Genomic DNA, 24,308 nt, shown 5'->3' with positions numbered 1-24,308 from the left:
GAGATGCCAGAGGATTGGAGAACAGCTAATGTGGTTCCAGTATTTAAGAAGGGTTGTAGAGATAAGCCAAGGAACTACAGGCCAGTGAGTCTCATGTCAGTGGTAGGGAAACTATTGGAGAAAATTCTGAAGGAGAGAATCTATCTCCGCTTGGAGAGGCAAGGTTTGATCAGGGATAGTCAGCATGGCTGTGTCAGAGGGAGGTCATACCTAACAAATTTGATTGAATTTTTTGAGGTCACCAGGTGTGTAGATGAGGATAGTGCAGTTGATGTCATTTATATGGATTTCAGCAAAGCCTTTGACAAGGTCCCACATGGGAGACTTATAAAGAAGGCAAATGCACATGGGATACAGAGTAATTTGATAAGGTGGATTCAAAATTGGCTTAGTTGTAGGAGACAGAGGGTGATGACAGAAGGATGCTTTAGTGACTGGAAGCCAGTGTCCAGTGGCATACCACAGGGATCTGTACTGGGTCCCCTATTATTTGTAATTTATATAAAAGACATAGATGACTATGTGGGGGGTAGGATTAGTAAGTTTATGGATGACACAAAGATTGGCCGGGTGCTTAATAATGAGGTTGAGTGTCTTGGGCTCCAGGAAGATATATATGGGATAGTCAAATGGGCAGATAAGTGGCAGATGGAATTTAACCCTGAAAAGTGTGAGCTGATACACTTTGGAAGGAGTAATTTGTCAAGGAAGTATTTAATGAAAGGCATAGCACTAGGAAGTTCTGAGGAACAAAGGGACTTTGGCGTGTGTGTCCATTGATCTCTGAAGCCAGAGGGGCATGTTAGTGGGGTGGTGTAAAAGGCATCTGGGACACTTGCCTTTATCAATCCAGGCATAGATTACAAAAGTAGGGATGTCATGTTGGAGTTGTATAGGACCTTGGTAAGGCCATAGCTGGAGTACTATGTGCAGTGCTGGTCACCACATTATAGGAAGGAGGTGATTGCACTGGAGGGGGTGCAGAGGAGATTCACCAGGATGTTGCCTAAGATGAAACATTTAAGTTATGAAGAGAGGTTGGATAGGTTTGGGTTGTTTTTGTTAGAGCAGAGAAGACTGAGGGACGACCTGATCGAGGTGTACAAGATTGAGGGGCATGAACAGGGTGGATAGGGAGCAGCTGTTCCCTTTAGTTGAAGGGTCAGTCACGAGGGGACATAAGTTCAAGGTGAGGGGCAGGAGGTTTAGGGGCATTGTGAGGAAAAGCTTTTTTATCCAGAGGGTGGTAATGGTCTGGAGTGCACTGCCTGGGAGGATGGTGGAGGTGGGTTGCCTCACATCCTTTAAAAAGTACCTGGATGAGCAATTGGCACATCAAAACAGTCAAGGCTATGGGCCAAGTGCTGGTAAAAGGGATTAGGTAGGAAGATCAGGTGTTTCTCACATCTCCGTGCGGCCTCTTCTGCACTGTGTGATTCTGTGAATACAGGGGCAGTGCAGGAAGATGGCATTGAAGAAGATCATTTAGTTAAATGGCAGAGTAGGCTCGATGTGCTGAATGGCCGACTTGTGCTCCTTTTTTTCTGCTTCCACTACCCTCATGGGCAGTGAGTTCCAGGGCATGACCCCTTGCTGTGTAAAAAAAGCTCTTTCTCACAATCCCCCCTTGTATCTCTTGTCCACAGCCTTAAATCTGTGTCCCCCTCAGTCCTTGCACCATCAGCCAATGGGAACAGCTTATCTTTGTCTACCTTATCTAAACCTGTCATCATCTTGTGCCCCTTGATCAAATCTCCCCTCAAATTCCTTTGCTCCAAGGAGAACAACCCCAGCTTCTCCAAGCTTTTGCTCTTATTTCTTTATTTTGATGAAGATCAGTGAGTACACTCACTCAGTCCCTCTTGACCCTTTTGCGCAGTGTCCTGTTGTGTGTGGGTGTGACTGATTGACAAATCTAAGCAAGCAAGACAACTGCTTCATTCTCTTATTTTCCTATGTTCTTAAAGGAAATTGGGAGGTGTGTTTAAAGTGGGTAGGATATTAAAGGATATGTGGCGGGGGGATGTGTGGGGGTGGGGGTGGGGGTGGGGCACAACAGCACCTTCCAAACCCACGACCGCTATCATCTAGAAGAACAAGGGCAGCAGACACATGGGAACACCACCATCTGGAAGTTCCCGTCCAAGTCACTCACCATCCTGACTTGGAAATATATCACCGTTCCTTCACTCCCCAATTTGAGAAAGTGCTCAAACTGACTCTCATGTTCTTCTCCATGTCCAGGATGTTATGTCTGTGTTGCTCTGCGATACAGAGAGTTGCTGCATGCACACGCTGGTAAATCTCTTCTCCCTCTCGGGTCTGGAATGTGAACAATCCTTCACCTGTGTCACATAAACTGAAAACACAAAATTACCGTTCAGTCAAAGCCAGAGAGATACATTGAGAATCAGAGAGAACTGCAAACGCACTCCGGCCTCTCTCTAAAATCTATACAGCACCTTCCACAGACACCCCCTCCACTCACTCAGCACTAACCCTGCTCCCCCTCCCCTACCTCCCTAACCCTAACCTCTCCCTCCTGTCCTCTTCCTCTCCTCCCCCTCCCTCTCCCCTCACCATCTCTCCCTCCCTTTTTCTTCAACCCTTTGCACCTCCCTATCCCTCCCAGTCTCTCTGTCACCCTCTTCTGATCCCCTCACACCATCTTGTCACCCTCACCCCATCTCCCTCCCCTCACCCTCTCCCCTCATCCTCTCACCCTCCCTTATTCTTCATCCTCTCCCTTCCCTTTCCCCCCTCCAGCCTCTCTAGCACCCTCTTCCCCTCCCCTCTCCCAATCTGCTTATCCTCACCCCCTCTCTGTCCCCTCACCCTCTCCCCCTCCCTCCTTGCTCTCCTCTCCCTGTTCACAGTCTCCCTCTCCCTCTCCCCAGTGGAGTGTTCCTACCGTCCAGACTCAAAGGTGAAGCGAGTGCTGTCTCGCCCGTAACTCCGCTGCGAGCACAGGGGCCAAGTGATCAGTTTGTTGCGCATGTTGTGAATATCCCAAAGGTAGGTGTTCTCATGTGTGATTTGCATCATACACTCGCCATAAATATCCAGGGTTCGGGGTGGGGATGAGGTAAACTTTGAAGCGTTCTGTCAGGGAGATGAGGGAGACACCATTCAGGATAGAGGATTGGACATCCCAACAACACAAGCTGTATTTACACAAAGACTTGCACCAGCTCTGCTCCAAATGCATTCTAGTCTAGGAAGAACTTTAAACAGTGAAGACACTGTTTGTAATGTAGGAAAAGCATCAGCCATTTTGGGCACAAGTTCCCACAAACAGTGATGTGGTAATGGTCAGATAATCTGTCACAAAACACAGTCCCAGCACTCTGCAAAACACAATCCCCTCTCTCGGCAAAACACAGTCCCAGCACTCAGAAAAACACAGTCTCCTCTCTCTGCAAAACACAGTCCCAGCACTCTGTAAAACATCGTCCCATCATTCTACAAAACACGATCCTTCCTCTCTGCAAAACACGGTCCCTCCTCTCTGCAAAACAGAGACCCAGCTCTCTCCAAAACACAGTTTCAGCTCTCTGCAAAACATCGTCCCACCATTCTGCAAAACACAATCCATCCTCCCTGCAAAACACAGTCCCAGAATTCTGCAGAACACAGTCCCCGCTCCCTGCAAAACCCAGTCCCTGCTCTTTAACATTCCAGCTACTAAAAATAAAGTTTTACTAGTTTGGAAGGTCTAGCTCATCTGATTACTTCAGGACAGCAAATCTAACTAAGGGAATTAGGTAAGTGGTAAGGTAATTAGGAAAATCTGTGCACTGGGGGAGGAAGTGCTGTTCTGGTCTTTTATAGAAAATTAGTGATCTGAGAGATGGAACCAGAGATAGTGAGAGCTGAGGTATAGAGGCATTCATTAGATGAGCAGGTAAGTGATTGGTTGGAGAAGTTTCAATATTTTTCTCTCTCTAAACTGGGGTAGTTTTAACTGGTAGCAGGGAGCTATAAGTATTTTATTGCATTATATTAAATAGATCAACTAGTTGAACTACTTAATATGACTATAAATAATAGTGATATTTCTAAACTTGAAAACTAACTAGTCAAATTAGTTAAAACATTATAATGGTGGTAGTGCAGGTGATTTGTTGCAGCTGTAGCATGTAGGTGCTGTTAAAAACAAAAAAACTGCGGATGCTGGAAATCCAAAACAAAAACAGAATTACCTGGAAAAACTCAGCAGGTCTGGCAGCATCGGCGGAGAAGAAAAGAGTTGACGTTTCGAGTCCTCATGACCCTTCGACAGAACTTGAGTTCGAGTCCAAGAAAGAGTTGAAATATAAGCTGGTTTAAGGTGTGTGTGTGGGGGGCGGAGAGATAAAGAGGTGGGTGGGGGGGGTGTGGTTGTAGGGACAAACAAGCAGTGATAGAAGCAGATCATCAAAAGATGTCAACGGCAATAGTACAATAGAACACATAGGTGTTAAAGTTAAAGTTGGTGATATTATCTAAACAAATGTGCTAATTAAGAATGGATGGTAGGGCACTCAAGGTATAGCTCTAGTGGGTTTTTTTTAAAATAATGGAAATAGTTGGGAAAAGGAAAATCTTTATAATTTATTGGAAAAAAAAGGAAGGGGGAAACAGAAAGGGGGTGGGGATGGGGGAGGGAGCTCACGACCTAAAGTTGTTGAATTCAATATTCAGTCCGGAAGGCTGTAAAGTCCCTAGTCGGAAGATGAGGTGTTGTTCCTCCAGTTTGCGTTGGGCTTCACTGGAACAATGCAGCAAGCCAAGGACAGACATGTGGGCAAGAGAGCAGGGTGGAGTGTTAAAATGGCAAGCGACAAGGAGGTTTGGGTCATTCTTGCGGACGGAACGCAGGTGTTCTGCAAAGCGGTCGCCCAGTTTACGTTTGGTCTCTCCAATGTGGAGGAGACCACATTGGGAGCAACGAATGCAGTAGACTAAGTTGGGGGAAATGCAAGTGAAATGCTGCTTCACTTGAAAGGAGTGTTTGGGTCCTTGGACGGTGAGGAGAGAGGAAGTGAAGGGGCAGGTGTTGCATCTTTTGCGTGGGCATGGGGTTGTGCCATAGGAGGGGGTTGAGGAGTAGGGGGTGATGGAGGAGTGGACCAGGGTGTCCCGGAGGGAGCGATCCCTATGGAATGCCGATAAGGGGGGTGAAGGGAAGATGTGTTTGGTGGTGGCATCATGCTGGAGTTGGCGGAAATGGCGGAGGATGATCCTTTGAATGCGGAGGCTGGTGGGGTGATAAGTGAGGACAAGGGGGACCCTATCATGTTTCTGGGAGGGAGGAGAAGGCGTGAGGGCGGATGCGCGGGAGATGGGCCGGACACGGTTGAGGGCCCTGTCAACGACCGTGGGTGGAAAACCTCAGTTAAGGAAGAAGGAGGACATGTCAGAGGAACTGTTTTTGAATGTAGCATCATCGGAACAGATGCAACGGAGGCAAAGGAACTGGGAGAATGGGATGGAGTCCTTACAGGAAGCAGGGTGTGAGGATCTGTAGTCGAGATAGCTGTGGGAGTCGGTGGGTTTGTAATGGATATTGGTGAACAGTCTATCACCAGAGATTGAGACAGAGAGGTCAAGGAAGGGAAGGGAAGTGTCAGAGATGGACCACGTGAAAATGATGGAGGGGTGGAGATTGGAAGCAAAATTAATAAATTTTTCCAAGTCCCGACGAGAGCATGAAGCGGCACCAAAGTAATCATCGATGTACCGGAGAAAGAGTTGTGGAAGGGGGCCGGAGTAGGACTGCAACAAGGAATGTTCCACATACCACATAAAGAGACAGGCATAGCTGGGGCCCATGCGGGTACCCATAGCCACACCTTTTATTTGGAGAAAGTGAGAGGAGTTGACGGAGAAATTGTTCAGTGTGAGAACAAGTTCAGCCAGATGGAGGAGAGTAGTGGTGGATGGGGATTGTTCGGGCCTCTGTTCGAGGAAGAAGCTAAGGGCCCTCAGACCATCCTGGTGAGGGATGGAGGTGTAGAGGGATTGGACGTCCATGGTGAAGGGGAAGCGGTTGGGGCCAGGGAACTGGAAATTGTTGATGTGACGTAAGGTATCAGAGGAATCACGGATGTAGGTGGGAAGGGACTGGACAAGGGGAGAGAGAAGAGAGTCAAGACAATGAGAAATGAGTTCTGTGGGGCAGGAGCAAGCTGAGACGATCGGTCTACCGGGGCAGTTCTGTTTGTGGATGTTGGGTAGGAGATAGAAGCGGGCCGTCCGAGGTTGGGCGACTATCAGGTTGGAAGCTGTGGGAGGGAGATCCCCAGAGGAGATGAGGTCAGTGACAGTCCTGGAAACAATGGCTTGATGTTCAGTGGTGGGGTCATGGTCCAGGGAGAGGTAGGAGGAAGTGTCTGCGAGTTGACGCTCAGCCTCCGTGAGGTAGAGGTCAGTGCGCCAGACAACAACAGCACCACCCTTGTCAGCGGGTTTGATGACAATGTCAGGGTTGGACCTGAGAGAATGGAATGCAATAAGTTCAGAGAGAGACAGGTTAGAATGGGTGAGAGGAGCAGAGAAATTGAGACAACTAATGTCGCGCCGACAGTTCTCAATGAAAAGATCGAGAGAAGCTAAGAATCCAGAGGGAGGGGTCCAGGTGGAGGGAGAATATTGGAGATGGGTAAAAGGATCCGTTGAACTGGGAGAGGACTCCTGCCCAAAGAAGTGAGCCCGGAGATGAAGACGGCGGAAGAAGAGTTCAGTATCATGCCGAGCCCAAAATTCATTGAGGTGAGGGCGTAAGGGTATGAAACTAAGTCCTTTGCTGAGCACTGAACGTTCAGCATCGGAGAGGGGAAGGTCAGGGGGTATAGTGAATACACGGCTGGGGTTGGGATTGGAAGAAAGGGTGGGGACGGAGGGACAGGCAAGGGTGGAGGGTCCTAGATGGGTGTTGGTGTCGATGAGTTGTTGTAGCTTGCGTTCCTTAGCACTTGAGAGAAAGAGAAAAAGTTTTTTGTTGAGGTGTCGGATGAGCCGAAGGATAAAATGAAACTGGGGGCACGCGCAGCTTTGAAAAAGGGTACGGCGGTGCTGCTGGAGGGAGAGGTCTAGTGTGTTCATATGACGGCGCATGGCACTGAGAGTGGATTTCAGAATGTGACGGGAACAGCAGTCCGAGAAACGTTTTATGTCCCGGAGATACCTGTAATCCTGGGTGGGTTCGAAACATGAGGGGTGGAATTTCAGTTGAAATCCACGTGGGGTAAGTCGGAGACGGAGACAGTCACTGAGAAAGGAGATATGGCTGTGAAAGCGGGTTTTAGTAAATACCTTGTCAAACACTAGGAGGGAAATGGAAAGCAAGGAAGGTGAGCAAGACAACAGAGAGATACGGAAATCTTGTCGCAGAGAGGAACAGAGCTTCTTCAAGGAGGTAGGCATTTCTTGAAGAGCAGTGGCAGTCAATTAAACACAGAGATAAAAACAAAAAAACTGTGGATGCTGGAAATCCAAAACAAAAACAGAATTACCTGGAAAAACTCAGCAGGTCTGGCAGCATCGGCGGAGAAGAAAAGAGTTGACGTTTCGAGTCCTCATGACCCTTCGACAGAACTTGAGTTCGAGTCCAAGAAAGAGTTGAAATATAAGCTGGTTTAAGGTGTGTGTGTGGGGGGCGGAGAGATAGAGAGAGAGAGAGAGGTGGGGGGGGTCGGTGTGGTTGTAGGGACAAACAAGCAGTGATAGAAGCAGATCATCAAAAGATGTCAACGGCAATAGTACAATAGAACACATAGGTGTTAAAGTTAAAGTTGGTGATATTATCTAAACGAATGTGCTAATTAAGAATGGATGGTAGGGCACTCAAGGTATAGCTCTAGTGGGTTTTTTTTTAAAATAATGGAAATAGTTGGGAAAAGGAAAATCTTTATAATTTATTGGAAAAAAAAAAGGAAGGGGGAAACAGAAAGGGGGTGGGGATGGGGGAGGGAGCTCACGACCTAAAGTTGTTGAATTCAATATTCAGTCCGGATGGCTGTAAAGTGCCTAGTCGGAAGATGAGGTGTTGTTCCTCCAGTTTGCGTTGGGCTTCACTGGAACAATGCAGCAAGCCAAGGACAGACTTGTGGGCAAGAGAGCAGGGTGGAGTGTTAAAATGGCAAGCGACAGGGAGGTTTGGGTCATTCTTGCGGACAGACCGCAGGTGTTCTGCAAAGCAGTCGCCCAGTTTACGTTTGGTCTCTCCAATGTGGAGGAGACCACATTGGGAGCAACGAATGCAGTAGACTAAGTTGGGGGAAATGCAAGTGAAATGCTGCTTCACTTGAAAGGAGTGTTTGGGTCCTTGGACGGTGAGGAGAGAGGAAGTGAAGGGGCAGGTGTTGCATCTTTTGCGTGGGCATGGGGTTGTGCCATAGGAGGGGGTTGAGGAGTAGGGGGTGATGGAGGAGTGGACCAGGGTGTCCCGGAGGGAGCGATCCCTATGGAATGCCGATAAGGGGGGTGAAGGGAAGATGTGTTTGGTGGTGGCATCATGCTGGAGTTGGCGGAAATGGCGGAGGATGATCCTTTGAATGCGGAGGCTGGTGGGGTGATAAGTGAGGACAAGGGGGACCCTATCATGTTTCTGGGAGGGAGGAGAAGGCGTGAGGGCGGATGCGCGGGAGATGGGCCGGACACGGTTGAGGGCCCTGTCAACGACCGTGTAGGTGCTGTTGTTCACCAGTGTGATCCACAACAACCTCTGCAGAAAATAACTGCAGCTCGAGGAACTTTGGCTCTGAGTTGATGAGCTGGAGTCCAAGCTTCGGATGCTGTGATCTATCAGGGAGGGGGAAGTTACCTGGACACACTGTTCCAGGAGGGAGTTACATCCCTGAAACTGGGTGCTTCTGATTTGGTCTGTGGTCAGGGACAGGAGGGTGTGACTTGAGTGAGGCAGGTTGGGGGACCAGGAGGCAGAAGAGGAGCAGCATCAGTCCTTGCATTTGTCCAACTGGTTTGATGACCTTGCAACTTGTATAACCAAGAGCTGTGACTGCAGGGAGGCTGAGCAAACTGACCATGGTGCAGAGGCCATTTAAGTGAGGTAAGTAAAAAGGAACGTGATTGTAGTAAGGAGCAGTATCATTAGGGGAATCGATACTGTTCTGTGCACCCAAGGGCAGGAGTCCCAAAGGCTGTGTTGCTTGACCAGTACCACAGTTAAGGAAATCTCCACAGGGCTGGAGAGGACCTTTCAGTAGGAGGGAAAGGATCTAATTGTTGTGATCCGCGTGTGTACTGACCACATTGATAGATCTAAGAAAGAGGCTCTGGTGGGATGCTATGAGCAGCTGGGGACTAAATTAAGAAGTAGAAACACACAGTGACACACACACAGTGACACACACATGCACTGACACACACGCAGTGACACATGCACAATGATGTACACACACAATGATACATGCACAATGACACAACCACACCGTGGCGCGCACACAGTGACACATGCACATGCAGTGACAGACACACACATGCAGTGATAGACACACACACTGTAACACACACACACACACAGACAGGCACAGTGACACACATGCACACACGTGTTTGCACAGACATGAGCATGTGCACATGCACACACATGTGCGCACACACGTGCATAAGCACACAGACACAAAGCACATGCATGCACGCACATATGTGCACATGCACACATAGTGACAAACACAAACTGAATCACAGACACATACTGACACAAACAGTGACAGACACACACACAGTGACACACACACAGTGAGACACACACTCAGAGTGACACGCACATTCACACATAGACACATGAACACACACACAGACACAATCAAGCTCACGCTCACACACACACACTCACACCCACACACAGGCACATTCACATATAGACACACAGACACACACACATGCACAGACACACCCACACATGCACACATACTTTACATACACACACACACATATACACAGACACACACACACACCTATGTACATACACACAAACACATATATACATATACACACACAACTTACACAGACACACACACACACACACAACTTACACAGACACACACACACATACATACACACAAACACAGATACACAAACATATACACAGACACATGCACAGACACATCTCCACACACACACACGCACACAAACATACACACACACACACACACACACACATTTACATGGGCGGGCCAATTAAGACCACCCAGCGTGACTTCTGGCAGGAACGCTATGCGATTCCTGTGCGGGCGGGGGGGTGGGTGGGGGCAGGGGTGGGAGATTCCCCAAAAGCGAGAGTGCGCTCATTCTCGCATGCGCACGAAAGAGCGCATATCTCCCTGAGGCAAAGTGCTGCCTCAGGGAGATCGCTGATTCTTTTAAAAAAAGAAAAACAAAATTCCCTAAATGTCCCCCTCATGTGACAATGTCACACGAGATGGGACATGTTCATAATTTACATAATAACTTTACTAAACTTTTAAGTCCCTACATGAAACCTCATCCCGCTGGTGGATGAGGTTTCATGTGTTTTCTGTTGCCCATCGGGGCTCCTGGCCTGCCCGCCAACCTTAAGGTTGGACAGGCAGGTCCTTTAATTGCTTCATTGACGCTGTCAATGGCCTCAATTGGCCACTGACAGGTCAGCGGGCCTGCAGCTGGTTTTGCTGCGCCCCCGCCATCCTGAAAATTTAAATGGGCTGCGGTGACGTCTGGGGTTCCACCCCATACAGACACAGACACACACACATCCATACAGATACAGATGCACACACAAGCCATATAAACAGACACAGACATATATATACACCCGCATTTACACAGACACACACACACACACATATATACACAGACACACATACATATACACACATGCATACGCACACACATACACTCACACACATGCTCACATTCACAAACATACGCACAGACACACATATACAGACACGCACACACACATATACAAACAAACACACACATATACTGACACACACACACATATACAGACACAAACATGTACACACACAAAGGCACATACACAAGCACATGCTCACACTCACATGGACACACAGACACACACATTCACATGAGAACACACATACACATGCTCACACTCACACACCCACTCTCGTTCTCAAACAAACACACACAGACACAGACACACACGCAGACACACATGCTCACACACAGGCACACGCATGCTCACACTCACATACACACACTCACACACACACATGTACAGACACACAGACACACACTCACACACGAAGACACACTCACACACGAAGACACACACACACATATACATACACACACATGGGTGCACACACACATACACACTCACGCACGTCTGCTCTCACACACACACACACACACACATATATACACAGAAACATATACAAAGACACATACACACACACAAACACACACATACACAGGCACACAGACATTTATACACACAATCATATTCAGACACACACACACAGACACATACACACACACTCACACACACATGTTCACACTCACACAGACATACACACGTGCACACACATTCATACACACACATATACACAAACACACACATATACATACACACATACACACACACATATACACAGACACACAGGCATGTACACAGACAAATATACACATAGACACACACACAGTCATATATATATATATATATATATACTGTGTATATATATATACACAGACACAAAGACAGACATAGACACAGACACACACACACTCAACAAAATTCACACACAAATATACACACACATATATAGTCACGCTAGCATATACACAGACACACAGAAAATACACACAGGTACTTATACACACACACACATATATAAACACGTATACACACAGACACACATATATACTTGCACACAAATATACAGACACACAGACACACAGACATAGAGAGACAGAGAGGCAGAGACACATTTTACACAAAGACAGAGAGACAGACACACAGACAGAGAGACATACTTTACACACAGTGGCAGAAAGAGACACTTTACACACAGAGATACGCTTCACACATAGAGAACGGAGACACGCTTTTCACACGGACACGCTTTTCACACAGACACACAGAGGCACTCTTTACACACAGAGGCACTCTTTACACACAGAGGCGCACTTTACACACAGAGGCGCACTTTACACACAGAGGCGCACTTTACACACAGAGGCGCACTTTACACACACAGGCGCACTTTACACACAGAGACACGCTTTACACACAGAGACACGCTTTACACACAGAGACACGCTTTACACACAGAGACACGCTTTACACACAGAGACACGCTTTACACACAGAGACACGCTTTACACACAGAGACACCCATTACACACACTGACACAGAGAGACAATTTACACACAGAGACACAGCGACACACTTTACTCACAGACACTGAGACACATCTTACACACAGAGACAGAGACACACTTTACACACAGGGACAAACCTTTACACATAGAGACACACTTTACCTACAGAGACACAGAGATACACTTTACCTACAGAGACACAGAGACACACTTTACCTACAGAGACACAGAGACACACTTTACCTACAGAGACACAGAGACACACTTTACACACAAGGACACAGAGACACACGGTGCACACAGAGACACCTTTACACAGAGACACTGAGACACAGTTAACAAACAGAGACGCCCACTACACACGGAGACACAGCAATACACTTAACACACAGGGACACCCATTACACACACTGACACAGACACAATCTATACACACAGAGAAACAGAGACACACTTTAGACACAGAGACACTTTAGACACAGAGACACAGAGACACTTTGCGCAGAGACACAGAGACACTTTGCGCAGAGACACAGAGACACTTTGCGCAGAGACACAGAGACACTTTGCGCAGAGACACAGAGACACTTTGCGCAGAGACACAGAGACACTTTGCGCAGAGACACAGAGACACTTTGCGCAGAGACACAGAGACACACTTTGCACAGAGACACAGAAGATGCTTTGCACAGAGACACAGAGACACACTTTGCACAGAGACACAGAGACACACTTTGCACAGAGACACAGAGACACACTTTGCACAGAGAAACAGAGACACACTTTGCACAGAGAAACAGAGACACACTTTGCACAGAGAAACAGAGACACACTTTGCACAGAGACACAGAGACACACTTTGCACAGAGACACAGAGACACACTTTGCACAGAGACACAGAGACACACTTTGCACAGAGACACAGAGACACACTTTGCACAGAGACACACTTTGCACAGAGACACAGAGACACACTTTGCACAGAGACACAGAGACACACTTTGCACAGAGACACAGAGACACACTTTGCACAGAGACACAGAGACACACTTTGCACAGAGACACACTTTGCACAGAGACACACTTTGCACAGAGACACAGAGACACACTTTGCACAGAGACACAGAGACACAGAGACACACTTTGCACAGAGACACAGAGACACACTTTGCACAGAGACACAGAGACACACTTTGCACAGTGACACAGAGACACACTTTGCACACAGTGACACAGAGACACACTTTGCACACAGTGACACAGAGACACACTTTGCACACAGTGACACAGAGACACACTTTGCACACAGTGACACAGAGACACACTTTGCACACAGTGACACAGAGACACACTTTATTAATAGAGACAACCTTTACACACAGAGACACTGAGTAACAGTTTACACACAGAGACTTTACACAGAGAGAAACATTTTACACACAGAGCCACCCTTTACACACAAAGACACAGAGGCACAGTTTACACACAGACACTGAGACACACTTTGCATATAGACACAGATAAACACTTTACACACAGAGACACACTTTACACACATAGACACCCTTTGCAGACAGAGACCCAGAGACACCCTTTGCACACAGAGACCCAGAGACACCCTTTGCACACACAGACCCAGAGACACCCTTTGCACACAGAGACCCAGAGACACCCTTTGCACACAGAGACCCAGAGACACCCTTTGCACACACAGACCCAGAGACACCCTTTGCACACACAGACCCAGAGACACCCTTTGCACACACAGACCCAGAGACACCCTTTGCACACAGAGACCCAGAGACACCCTTTGCACACAGAGACCCAGAGACACCCTTTGCACACACACACCCAGAGACACCCTTTGCACACACAGACCCAGAGACACCCTTTGCACACACAGACCCAGAGACACCCTTTGCACACAGAGACCCAGAGACACCCTTTGCACACAGAGACCCAGAGACACCCTTTGCACACAGAGACCCAGAGACACCCTTTGCACACAGAGACCCAGAGACACCCTTTGCACACAGAGACCCAGAGACACCCTTTGCACACAGAGACCCAGAGACACCCTTTGCACACAGAGACCCAGAGACACCCTTTGCACACAGAGACCCAGAGACACCCTTTGCACACAGAGACCCAGAGACACCCTTTGCACACAGAGACCCAGAGACACCCTTTGCACACAGAGACCCAGAGACACCCTTTGCACACAGAGACCCAGAGACACCCTTTGCACACAGAGACCCAGAGACACCCTTTGCACACAGAGACCCAGAGACACCCTTTGCACACAGAGACCCAGAGACACCCTTTGCACACAGAGACCCAGAGACACCCTTTGCACACAGAGACCCAGAGACACCCTTTGCACACAGAGACCCAGAGACACCCTTTGCACACAGAGACCCAGAGACACCCTTTGCACACAGAGACCCAGAGACACCCTTTGCACACAGAGACCCAGAGACACCCTTTGCACACAGAGACCCAGAGACACCCTTTGCACACAGAGACACGCTTTACACACAGAGACACGCTTTACACACAGAGACACGCTTTACACACAGAGACACGCTTTACACACAGACACGCTTTACACACAGAGACACGCTTTACACACAGAGACACGCTTTACACACAGAGACACGCTTTACAAACAGAGACACGCTTTACAAACAGAGACACGCTTTACAAACAGAGACACGCTTTACAAACAGAGACACGCTTTACAAACACAGACACGCTTTACACACAGACACGCTTTACAAACAGAGACACGCTTTACAAACAGAGACACGCTTTACAAACAGAGACACGCTTTACAAACAGAGACACGCTTTACAAACAGAGACACGCTTTACAAACAGAGACACGCTTTACAAACACTGACACAGAGAGACAATTTACACACAGACACTGAGACACATCTTACACACAGACACTGAGACACACCTTACACACAGGGACAAACCTTTACACATAGAGGCACAGAGATACACTTTACCTACAGAGACACAGAGACACACTTTACCTACAGAGACACAGAGACACACTTTACCTACAGAGACACAGAGACACACTTTACACACAAGGACACAGAGACACACGGTGCACACAAGGACACAGAGACACACGGTGCACACAGAGACACCTTTACACAGAGACACTGAGACACAGTTAACAAACAGAGACGCCCACTACACACGGAGACACAGCAATACACTTAACACACAGGGACACCCATTACACACACTGACACAGACACAATCTATACACACAGAGAAACAGAGACACACTTTAGACACAGAGACACTTTAGACACAGAGACACAGAGACACACTTTGCACAGAGACACAGAGACACACTTTGCACAGAGACACAGAGACACACTTTGCACAGAGACACAGAGACACAGTTTGCACAGAGACACAGAGACACACTTTGCACAGAGACACAGAGACACACTTTGCACGGAGACACAGAGACACACTTTGCACAGAGACACAGAGACACACTTTGCACAGAGACACAGAGACACACTTTGCACAGAGACACAGAGACACACTTTGCACAGAGACACAGAGACACACTTTACGCACAGTGACACAGATAAACACTTTACACACAGAGACACAGAGACACACTTTACACACATAGACACCCTTTGCACACAGAGACCCAGAGACACCCTTTGCACACAGAGACCCAGAGACACCCTTTGCACACAGAGACCCAGAGACACCCTTTGCACACAGAGACCCAGAGACACCCTTTGCACACAGAGACCCAGAGACACCCTTTGCACACAGAGACCCAGAGACACCCTTTGCACACAGAGACCCAGAGACACCCTTTGCACACAGAGACCCAGAGACACCCTTTGCACACAGAGACCCAGAGACACCCTTTGCACACAGAGACCCAGAGACACCCTTTGCACACAGAGACCCAGAGACACCCTTTGCACACAGAGACCCAGAGACACCCTTTGCACACAGAGACCCAGAGACACCCTTTGCACACACAGACCCAGAGACACCCTTTGCACACACAGACCCAGAGACACCCTTTGCACACACAGACACTGAGACACCCTTTGCACACACAGACCCAGAGACACCCTTTGCACACACAGACCCAGAGACACCCTTTGCACACACAGACCCAGAGACACCCTTTGCACACACAGACCCAGAGACACCCTTTGCACACACAGACCCAGAGACACCCTTTGCACACACAGACCCAGAGACACCCTTTGCACACACAGACCCAGAGACACCCTTTGCACACACAGACCCAGAGACACCCTTTGCACACACAGACCCAGAGACACCCTTTGCACACACAGACCCAGAGACACCCTTTGCACACACAGACCCAGAGACACCCTTTGCACACACAGACCCAGAGACACCCTTTGCACACACAGACCCAGAGACACCCTTTGCACACACAGACCCAGAGACACCCTTTGCACACACAGACCCAGAGACACCCTTTGCACACACAGACCCAGAGACACCCTTTGCACACACAGACCCAGAGACACCCTTTGCACACAGACCCAGAGACACACTTTGCACACAGACCCAGAGACACACTTTGCACACAGACCCAGAGACACACTTTGCACACAGACAGAGAGAGACACTTTACACACAGAGACACTTTACACACAGAGACACTTTACACACAAGGACACAGAGACTCAGAGACACCCTTTACGCACAGAGACACACTTTGTACACAGAGACACAGAGACACACTTTGTACACAGAGACATTGACACACCCTTTGCACACAGTCACCGAGACACACTTTGCACTCAGACACTGAGACACACTTTGCACTCAGACACTGAGACACACTTTGCACACGAGGTCACAGTGTCACTTTGTGTAAAGGTTGTCTCTGAGACACACTTAACACACAGAGACAACGAGACACACTTTACACACTGAGACACCCTTTACACACAGAGACACTGAGACACCTTTTACACACAGAGACACCCTTTACACACAAAGACACTGAGACACCCTTTACACACAAAGACACTGAGACACCCTTTACACACAAAGACACTGAGACACCCTTTACACACAAAGACACTGAGACACCCTTTACACACAAAGACACTGAGACACCCTTTACACACAAAGACACTGAGACAGCCTTTACACACAAAGACACTGAGACACCCTTTACACACAAAGACACTGAGACACCCTTTACACACAAAGACACTGAGACACCCTTTACACACAAAGACACTGAGACACCCTTTACACACAAAGACACTGAGACACCCTTTACACACAAAGACACTGAGACACCCTTTACACACAAAGACACTGAGACACCCTTTACACACAAAGACACTGAGACACCCTTTACACACAAAGACACTGAGACACCCTTTACACACAAAGACACTGAGACACCCTTTACACACAAAGACACTGAGACACATTTTACACACTGAGACACCCTTTACACACAGAGACACCCTTTACACACAGAGACACCCTTTACACACAGAGACACCCTTTACACACAGAGACATTGAGACACCCTTTACACACAGAGACACTGAGACACCCTTTACACACAGAGACACTGAGACACCCTTTACACACAGAGACACTGAGACACCCTTTACACACAGAGACACTGAGACACCCTTTACACACAGAGACACTGAGACACCCTTTACACACAGAGACACTGAGACACCCTTTACACACAGAGACACTGAGACACCCTTTACACACAGAGACACTGAGACACCCTTTACACACAGAGACACTGAGACACCCTTTACACACAGAGACACCCTTTACACACAGAGACACCGAGACAAACTATACACCCGGAGACTTTACACACAGAGAAACACTTTACACACAGAGACACTGAGAAACACTTTATACACAGAGGCAACCTTTACACACAGAGACACAGAGGCACACTTTACACACAGAGACACTGAGACACACTTTACACACAGATACAGGGGCACAATTTGCACACAGACACAGAGACACACTTTACATACAGAGATGCAGAGACACACTTTACACACAGACACATTTTAGACACAGAGATATAGAAACACACTTTACACACAGGGACAAACCTTTACACATAGAGATACAGAGACACACTTTACCTACAGAGACACAGAGACACACTTTACCTACAGAGACACAGAGACAAACTTTACCTACAGAGACACAGAGACAAACTTTACCTACAGAGACACAGAGACAAACTTTACCTACAGAGACACAGAGACAAACTTTACCTACAGAGACACAGAGACAAGCTTTACCTACAGAGACACAGAGACAAGCTTTACCTACAGAGACACAGAGACAAACTTTACCTACAGAGACACAGAGACACACTTTACACACAGAGACACAGAGACACACTTTACACACAGAGACATAGAGACACATTTTACACACTGACACAGAGACACACTTTACACACCGAGACACACTTTACACACAGGCACCGAAACACACTTTACACACAGAGACACTGAGACACAAATTACACACAGACACAGAGACACACTTTGGACACGAGACACACAGACACACTTTACACACAGAGACACAGAGGCACGTTTTACACACAGAGACACTGAGACACACTTTACACACAGATACAGGGGCACAATTTGTACACAGACACGGAGATACACTTTTCACTCAGACGCACAGGGACACATTTTACAAACAGACACTTAGACACAATTTACACACAGAGACACTGAGACACACTGCACACAGAGACACTGAGACACACTTTGCACACAGACACTGAGACACACTTTGTACACAGAGACTGAAATACACTTTACACACAGAGACACTGAGACACACTTTACACACAGACACGCTTTACACACAGACACGCTTTACACACAGAGACACGCTTTACACTCAGAGACACGCTTTACACTCAGAGACACGCTTTACACTCAGAGACACGCTTTACACTCAGAGACACGCTTTACACACAGAGACACTGAGACACACTTTACACACAGATACAGGGGCACAATTTGTACACAAACACACTTCACACACTGAGACACCCTTTACACACAGAGACACTGAGAAACACTTTACACACAGAGACACTGAGAAACACTTTACACACAGAGACACTGAGACACACTTTACACACAGAGACACTGAGACACACTTTACACACAGAGACACTGAGACAACTTTACACATAGAGACACACTTTGTACACAGAGACACAGAGACACACTTTGTACACAGACACTAAGACACACTTTGTACACAGAGACTGAAATACACTTTACACACAGAGACACTGAGACACACTTTACACACAGACACGCTTTACACTCAGAGACACGCTTTACACTCAGAGACACGCTTTACACTCAGAGACACGCTTTACACACAGAGACACGCTTTACACACAGAGACACTGAGACACACTTTGCACACAGAGACATTGACACACCCTTTACACACAGTCACTGAGACACACTTTGCACTCAGACACTGAGACACACTTTACACACGAGGTCACAGAGACACATTAATACACAGAGACACCCTTTACACACAGAGACACCCTTTACACACAGAGACACCCTTTATACACAGAGACACCCTTTACACACAGAGACACCCTTTACACACAGAGACACCCTTTACACACAGAGACACCCTTTACACACAGAGACACCCTCTACACACAGAGACACCCTCTACACACAGAGACACCCTTTACACACAGAGACACCCTTTACACACAGAGACACCCTTTACACACAGAGACACCCTTTACACACAGAGACACCCTTTACACACACAGACACCCTTTACACACAGAGACACCCTTTACACACAGAGACACCCTTTACACACAGAGACACCCTTTACACACAGAGACACCCTTTACACACAGAGACACCCTTTACACACAGAGACACCCTTTACACACAGAGACACCCTTTACACACAGAGACACCCTTTACACACAGAGACACCCTTTACACACAGAGACACCCTTTACACACAGAGACACCCTTTACACACAGAGACACCCTTTACACACAGAGACACCCTTTACACACAGAGACACCCTTTACACACAGAGACACCCTTTACACACAGAGACACCCTTTACACACATTACACACAGAGACACCCTTTACACACATTACACACAGAGACACCCTTTACACACATTACACACAGAGACACAGAGACACACATTACACACAGAGACACAGAGAGACTCTTTATACATAGATACATAGACACCCTTTGCACACAGACACCCTTTAAACACAGAGTCCCTTTACACACAGAGACACACTTTACACACAGAGACATCTTTTACGCACAAAGACACAAAGACACAGAGACACCATTTGCACACAGAGACAAGCTTCACACACACAGTCACAGAGACATAGTTTACACACAGAGACATAGTTTACACACAGAGACACCTTTTACACACAGAGACACCTTTTACACACAGAGACACCTTTTACACACAGAGACACCTTTTACACACAGAGACACCTTTTACACACAGAGACACCTTTTACACACACAGACACCTTTTACACACAGAGACACCTTTTACACACAGAGACACCTTTTACACACAGAGACACCTTTTACACACACAGACACCTTTTACACACAGAGACACCTTTTACACACAGAGACACCTTTTACACACAGAGACACCTTTTACACACAGAGACACCTTTTACACACAGAGACACCTTTTACACACAGAGACACCTTTTACACACAGAGACACCTTTTACACACAGAGACACCTTTTACACACAGAGACACCTTTTACACACAGAGACACCTTTTACACACAGAGACACCTTTTACACACAGAGACACCTTTTACACACAGAGACAGAGACACTCATTATACACAGAGACACATTTTACACATAGACACAGAGACACACTTTACACACATAGACACATTTTACACACTGATACAGAGACACACTTTATACAGAGACACACTTTATACAGAGACACACTTTATACAGAGACACACTTTATACAGAGACACACTTTATACAGAGACACACTTTATACAGAGACACACTTTATACAGAGACACACTTTATACAGAGACACACTTTATACAGAGACACACTTTATACAGAGACACACTTTACACATAGACACAGAGACACACTTTTAGAAAGGCACACTTTACACACAGAGACACCCTTTACACACAGAGACACCCTTTACACACAGAGACACCCTTTACACACAGAGACACCCTTTACACACATTACACACAGAGACACAGAGACACACATTACACACAGAGACACAGAGAGACTCTTTATACATAGATACATAGACACCCTTTGCACACAGACACCCTTTAAACACAGAGTCCCTTTACACACAGAGACACACTTTACACACAGAGACACCCTTTACACACAGAGACACCCTTTACACACAGAGACACCCTTTACACACAGAGACACCCTTTACACACAGAGACACCCTTTACACACAGAGACACCCTTTACACACAGAGACACCCTTTACACACAGAGACACCCTTTACACACAGAGACACCCTTTACACACATTACACACAGAGACACCCTTTACACACATTACACACAGAGACACCCTTTACACACATTACACACAGAGACACAGAGACACACATTACACACAGAGACACAGAGAGACTCTTTATACATAGATACATAGACACCCTTTGCACACAGACACCCTTTAAACACAGAGTCCCTTTACACACAGAGACACACTTTACACACAGAGACATCTTTTACGCACAAAGACACAAAGACACAGAGACACCATTTGCACACAGAGACAAGCTTCACACACACAGTCACAGAGACATAGTTTACACACAGAGACATAGTTTACACACAGAGACACCTTTTACACACAGAGACACCTTTTACACACAGAGACACCTTTTACACACAGAGACACCTTTTACACACAGAGACACCTTTTACACACACAGAGACACCTTTTACACACAGAGACACCTTTTACACACAGAGACACCTTTTACACACAGAGACACCTTTTACACACAGAGACACCTTTTACACACAGAGACACCTTTTACACACAGAGACACCTTTTACACACAGAGACACCTTTTACACACAGAGACACCTTTTACACACAGAGACACCTTTTACACACAGAGACACCTTTTACACACAGAGACACCTTTTACACACAGAGACACCTTTTACACACAGAGACACCTTTTACACACAGAGACACCTTTTACACACAGAGACACCTTTTACACACAGAGACAGAGACACTCATTATACACAGAGACACATTTTACACATAGACACAGAGACACACTTTACACACATAGACACATTTTACACACTGATACAGAGACACACTTTATACAGAGACACACTTTATACAGAGACACACTTTATACAGAGACACACTTTATACAGAGACACACTTTATACAGAGACACACTTTATACAGAGACACACTTTATACAGAGACACACTTTATACAGAGACACACTTTATACAGAGACACACTTTATACAGAGACACACTTTACACATAGACACAGAGACACACTTTTAGAAAGGCACACTTTACACACAGAGACACCCTTTACACACAGAGACACCCTTTACACACAGAGACACCCTTTACACACAGAGACACCCTTTACACACATTACACACAGAGACACAGAGACACACATTACACACAGAGACACAGAGAGACTCTTTATACATAGATACATAGACACCCTTTGCACACAGACACCCTTTAAACACAGAGTCCCTTTACACACAGAGACACACTTTACACACAGAGACATCTTTTACGCACAAAGACACAAAGACACAGAGACACCATTTGCACACAGAGACAAGCTTCACACACACAGTCACAGAGACATAGTTTACACACAGAGACACCTTTTACACACAGAGACACATTTTACACACTGACACAGAGACACTCATTATACACAGAGACACATTTTACACATAGACACAGAGACACACTTTACACACATAGACACATTTTACACACTTAATACAGAGACACACTTCATACAGAGACACACTTCATACAGAGACACACTTTATACAGAGACACACTTCACACATAGACACAGAGACACACTTTTAGAAAGGCACACTTTACACACAGAGACACCCTTTACACACAGAGACACCCTTTACACACAGAGACACCCTTTACACACAGAGACACCCTTTACACACAGAGACACCCTTTACACACAGAGACACCCTTTACACACAGAGACACCCTTTACACACAGAGACACCCTTTACACACAGAGACACCCTTTACACACAGAGACGCCCTTTACACACAGAGACGCCCTTTACACACAGAGACGCCCTTTACACACAGAGACGCCCTTTACACACAGAGACGCCCTTTACACACAGAGACACCCTTTACACACAGAGACACCCTTTACACACAGAGACACCCTTTACACACAGAGACACCCTTTACACACAGAGACACCCTTTACACACAGAGACACCCTTTACACACATTACACACAGAGACACCCTTTACACACATTACACACAGAGACACCCTTTACACACATTACACACAGAGACACCCTTTACACATATTACACACAGAGACACCCTTTACACACATTACACACAGAGACACCCTTTACACACATTACACACAGAGACACCCTTTACACACATTACACACAGAGACACCCTTTACACACATTACACACAGAGACACAGAGAGACTCTTTATACATAGATACATAGACACCCTTTGCACACAGACACCCTTTACACACAGACACCCTTTACACACAGACACCCTTTACACACAGACACCCTTTAC

General features: G+C 46.8%; 1 protein-coding gene across 1 annotated transcript; it reads right to left on the bottom strand.

Annotated features, from left to right (window-relative positions):
* Nucleotides 1–2,220: 2,220 nt before the first annotated feature.
* On the bottom strand, nucleotides 2,221–3,102 carry LOC121273399 (docking protein 4-like; the record flags this gene model as incomplete). The annotated part of the gene is given in 3 exon segments (XM_041180578.1): nucleotides 2,221–2,359; nucleotides 2,912–3,066; nucleotides 3,068–3,102. Coding segments are annotated over 3 exon segments (329 nt in total), but the record flags the coding sequence as incomplete, so codon positions are not given.
* Nucleotides 3,103–24,308: the final 21,206 nt, after the last annotated feature.

Source organism: Carcharodon carcharias (genome assembly GCF_017639515.1).
Source record: "Carcharodon carcharias isolate sCarCar2 chromosome 7 unlocalized genomic scaffold, sCarCar2.pri SUPER_7_unloc_1, whole genome shotgun sequence".
Classification (NCBI taxonomy): domain Eukaryota; kingdom Metazoa; phylum Chordata; class Chondrichthyes; order Lamniformes; family Lamnidae; genus Carcharodon; species Carcharodon carcharias.
This window is presented reverse-complemented; position numbering and strand designations above follow the sequence as displayed.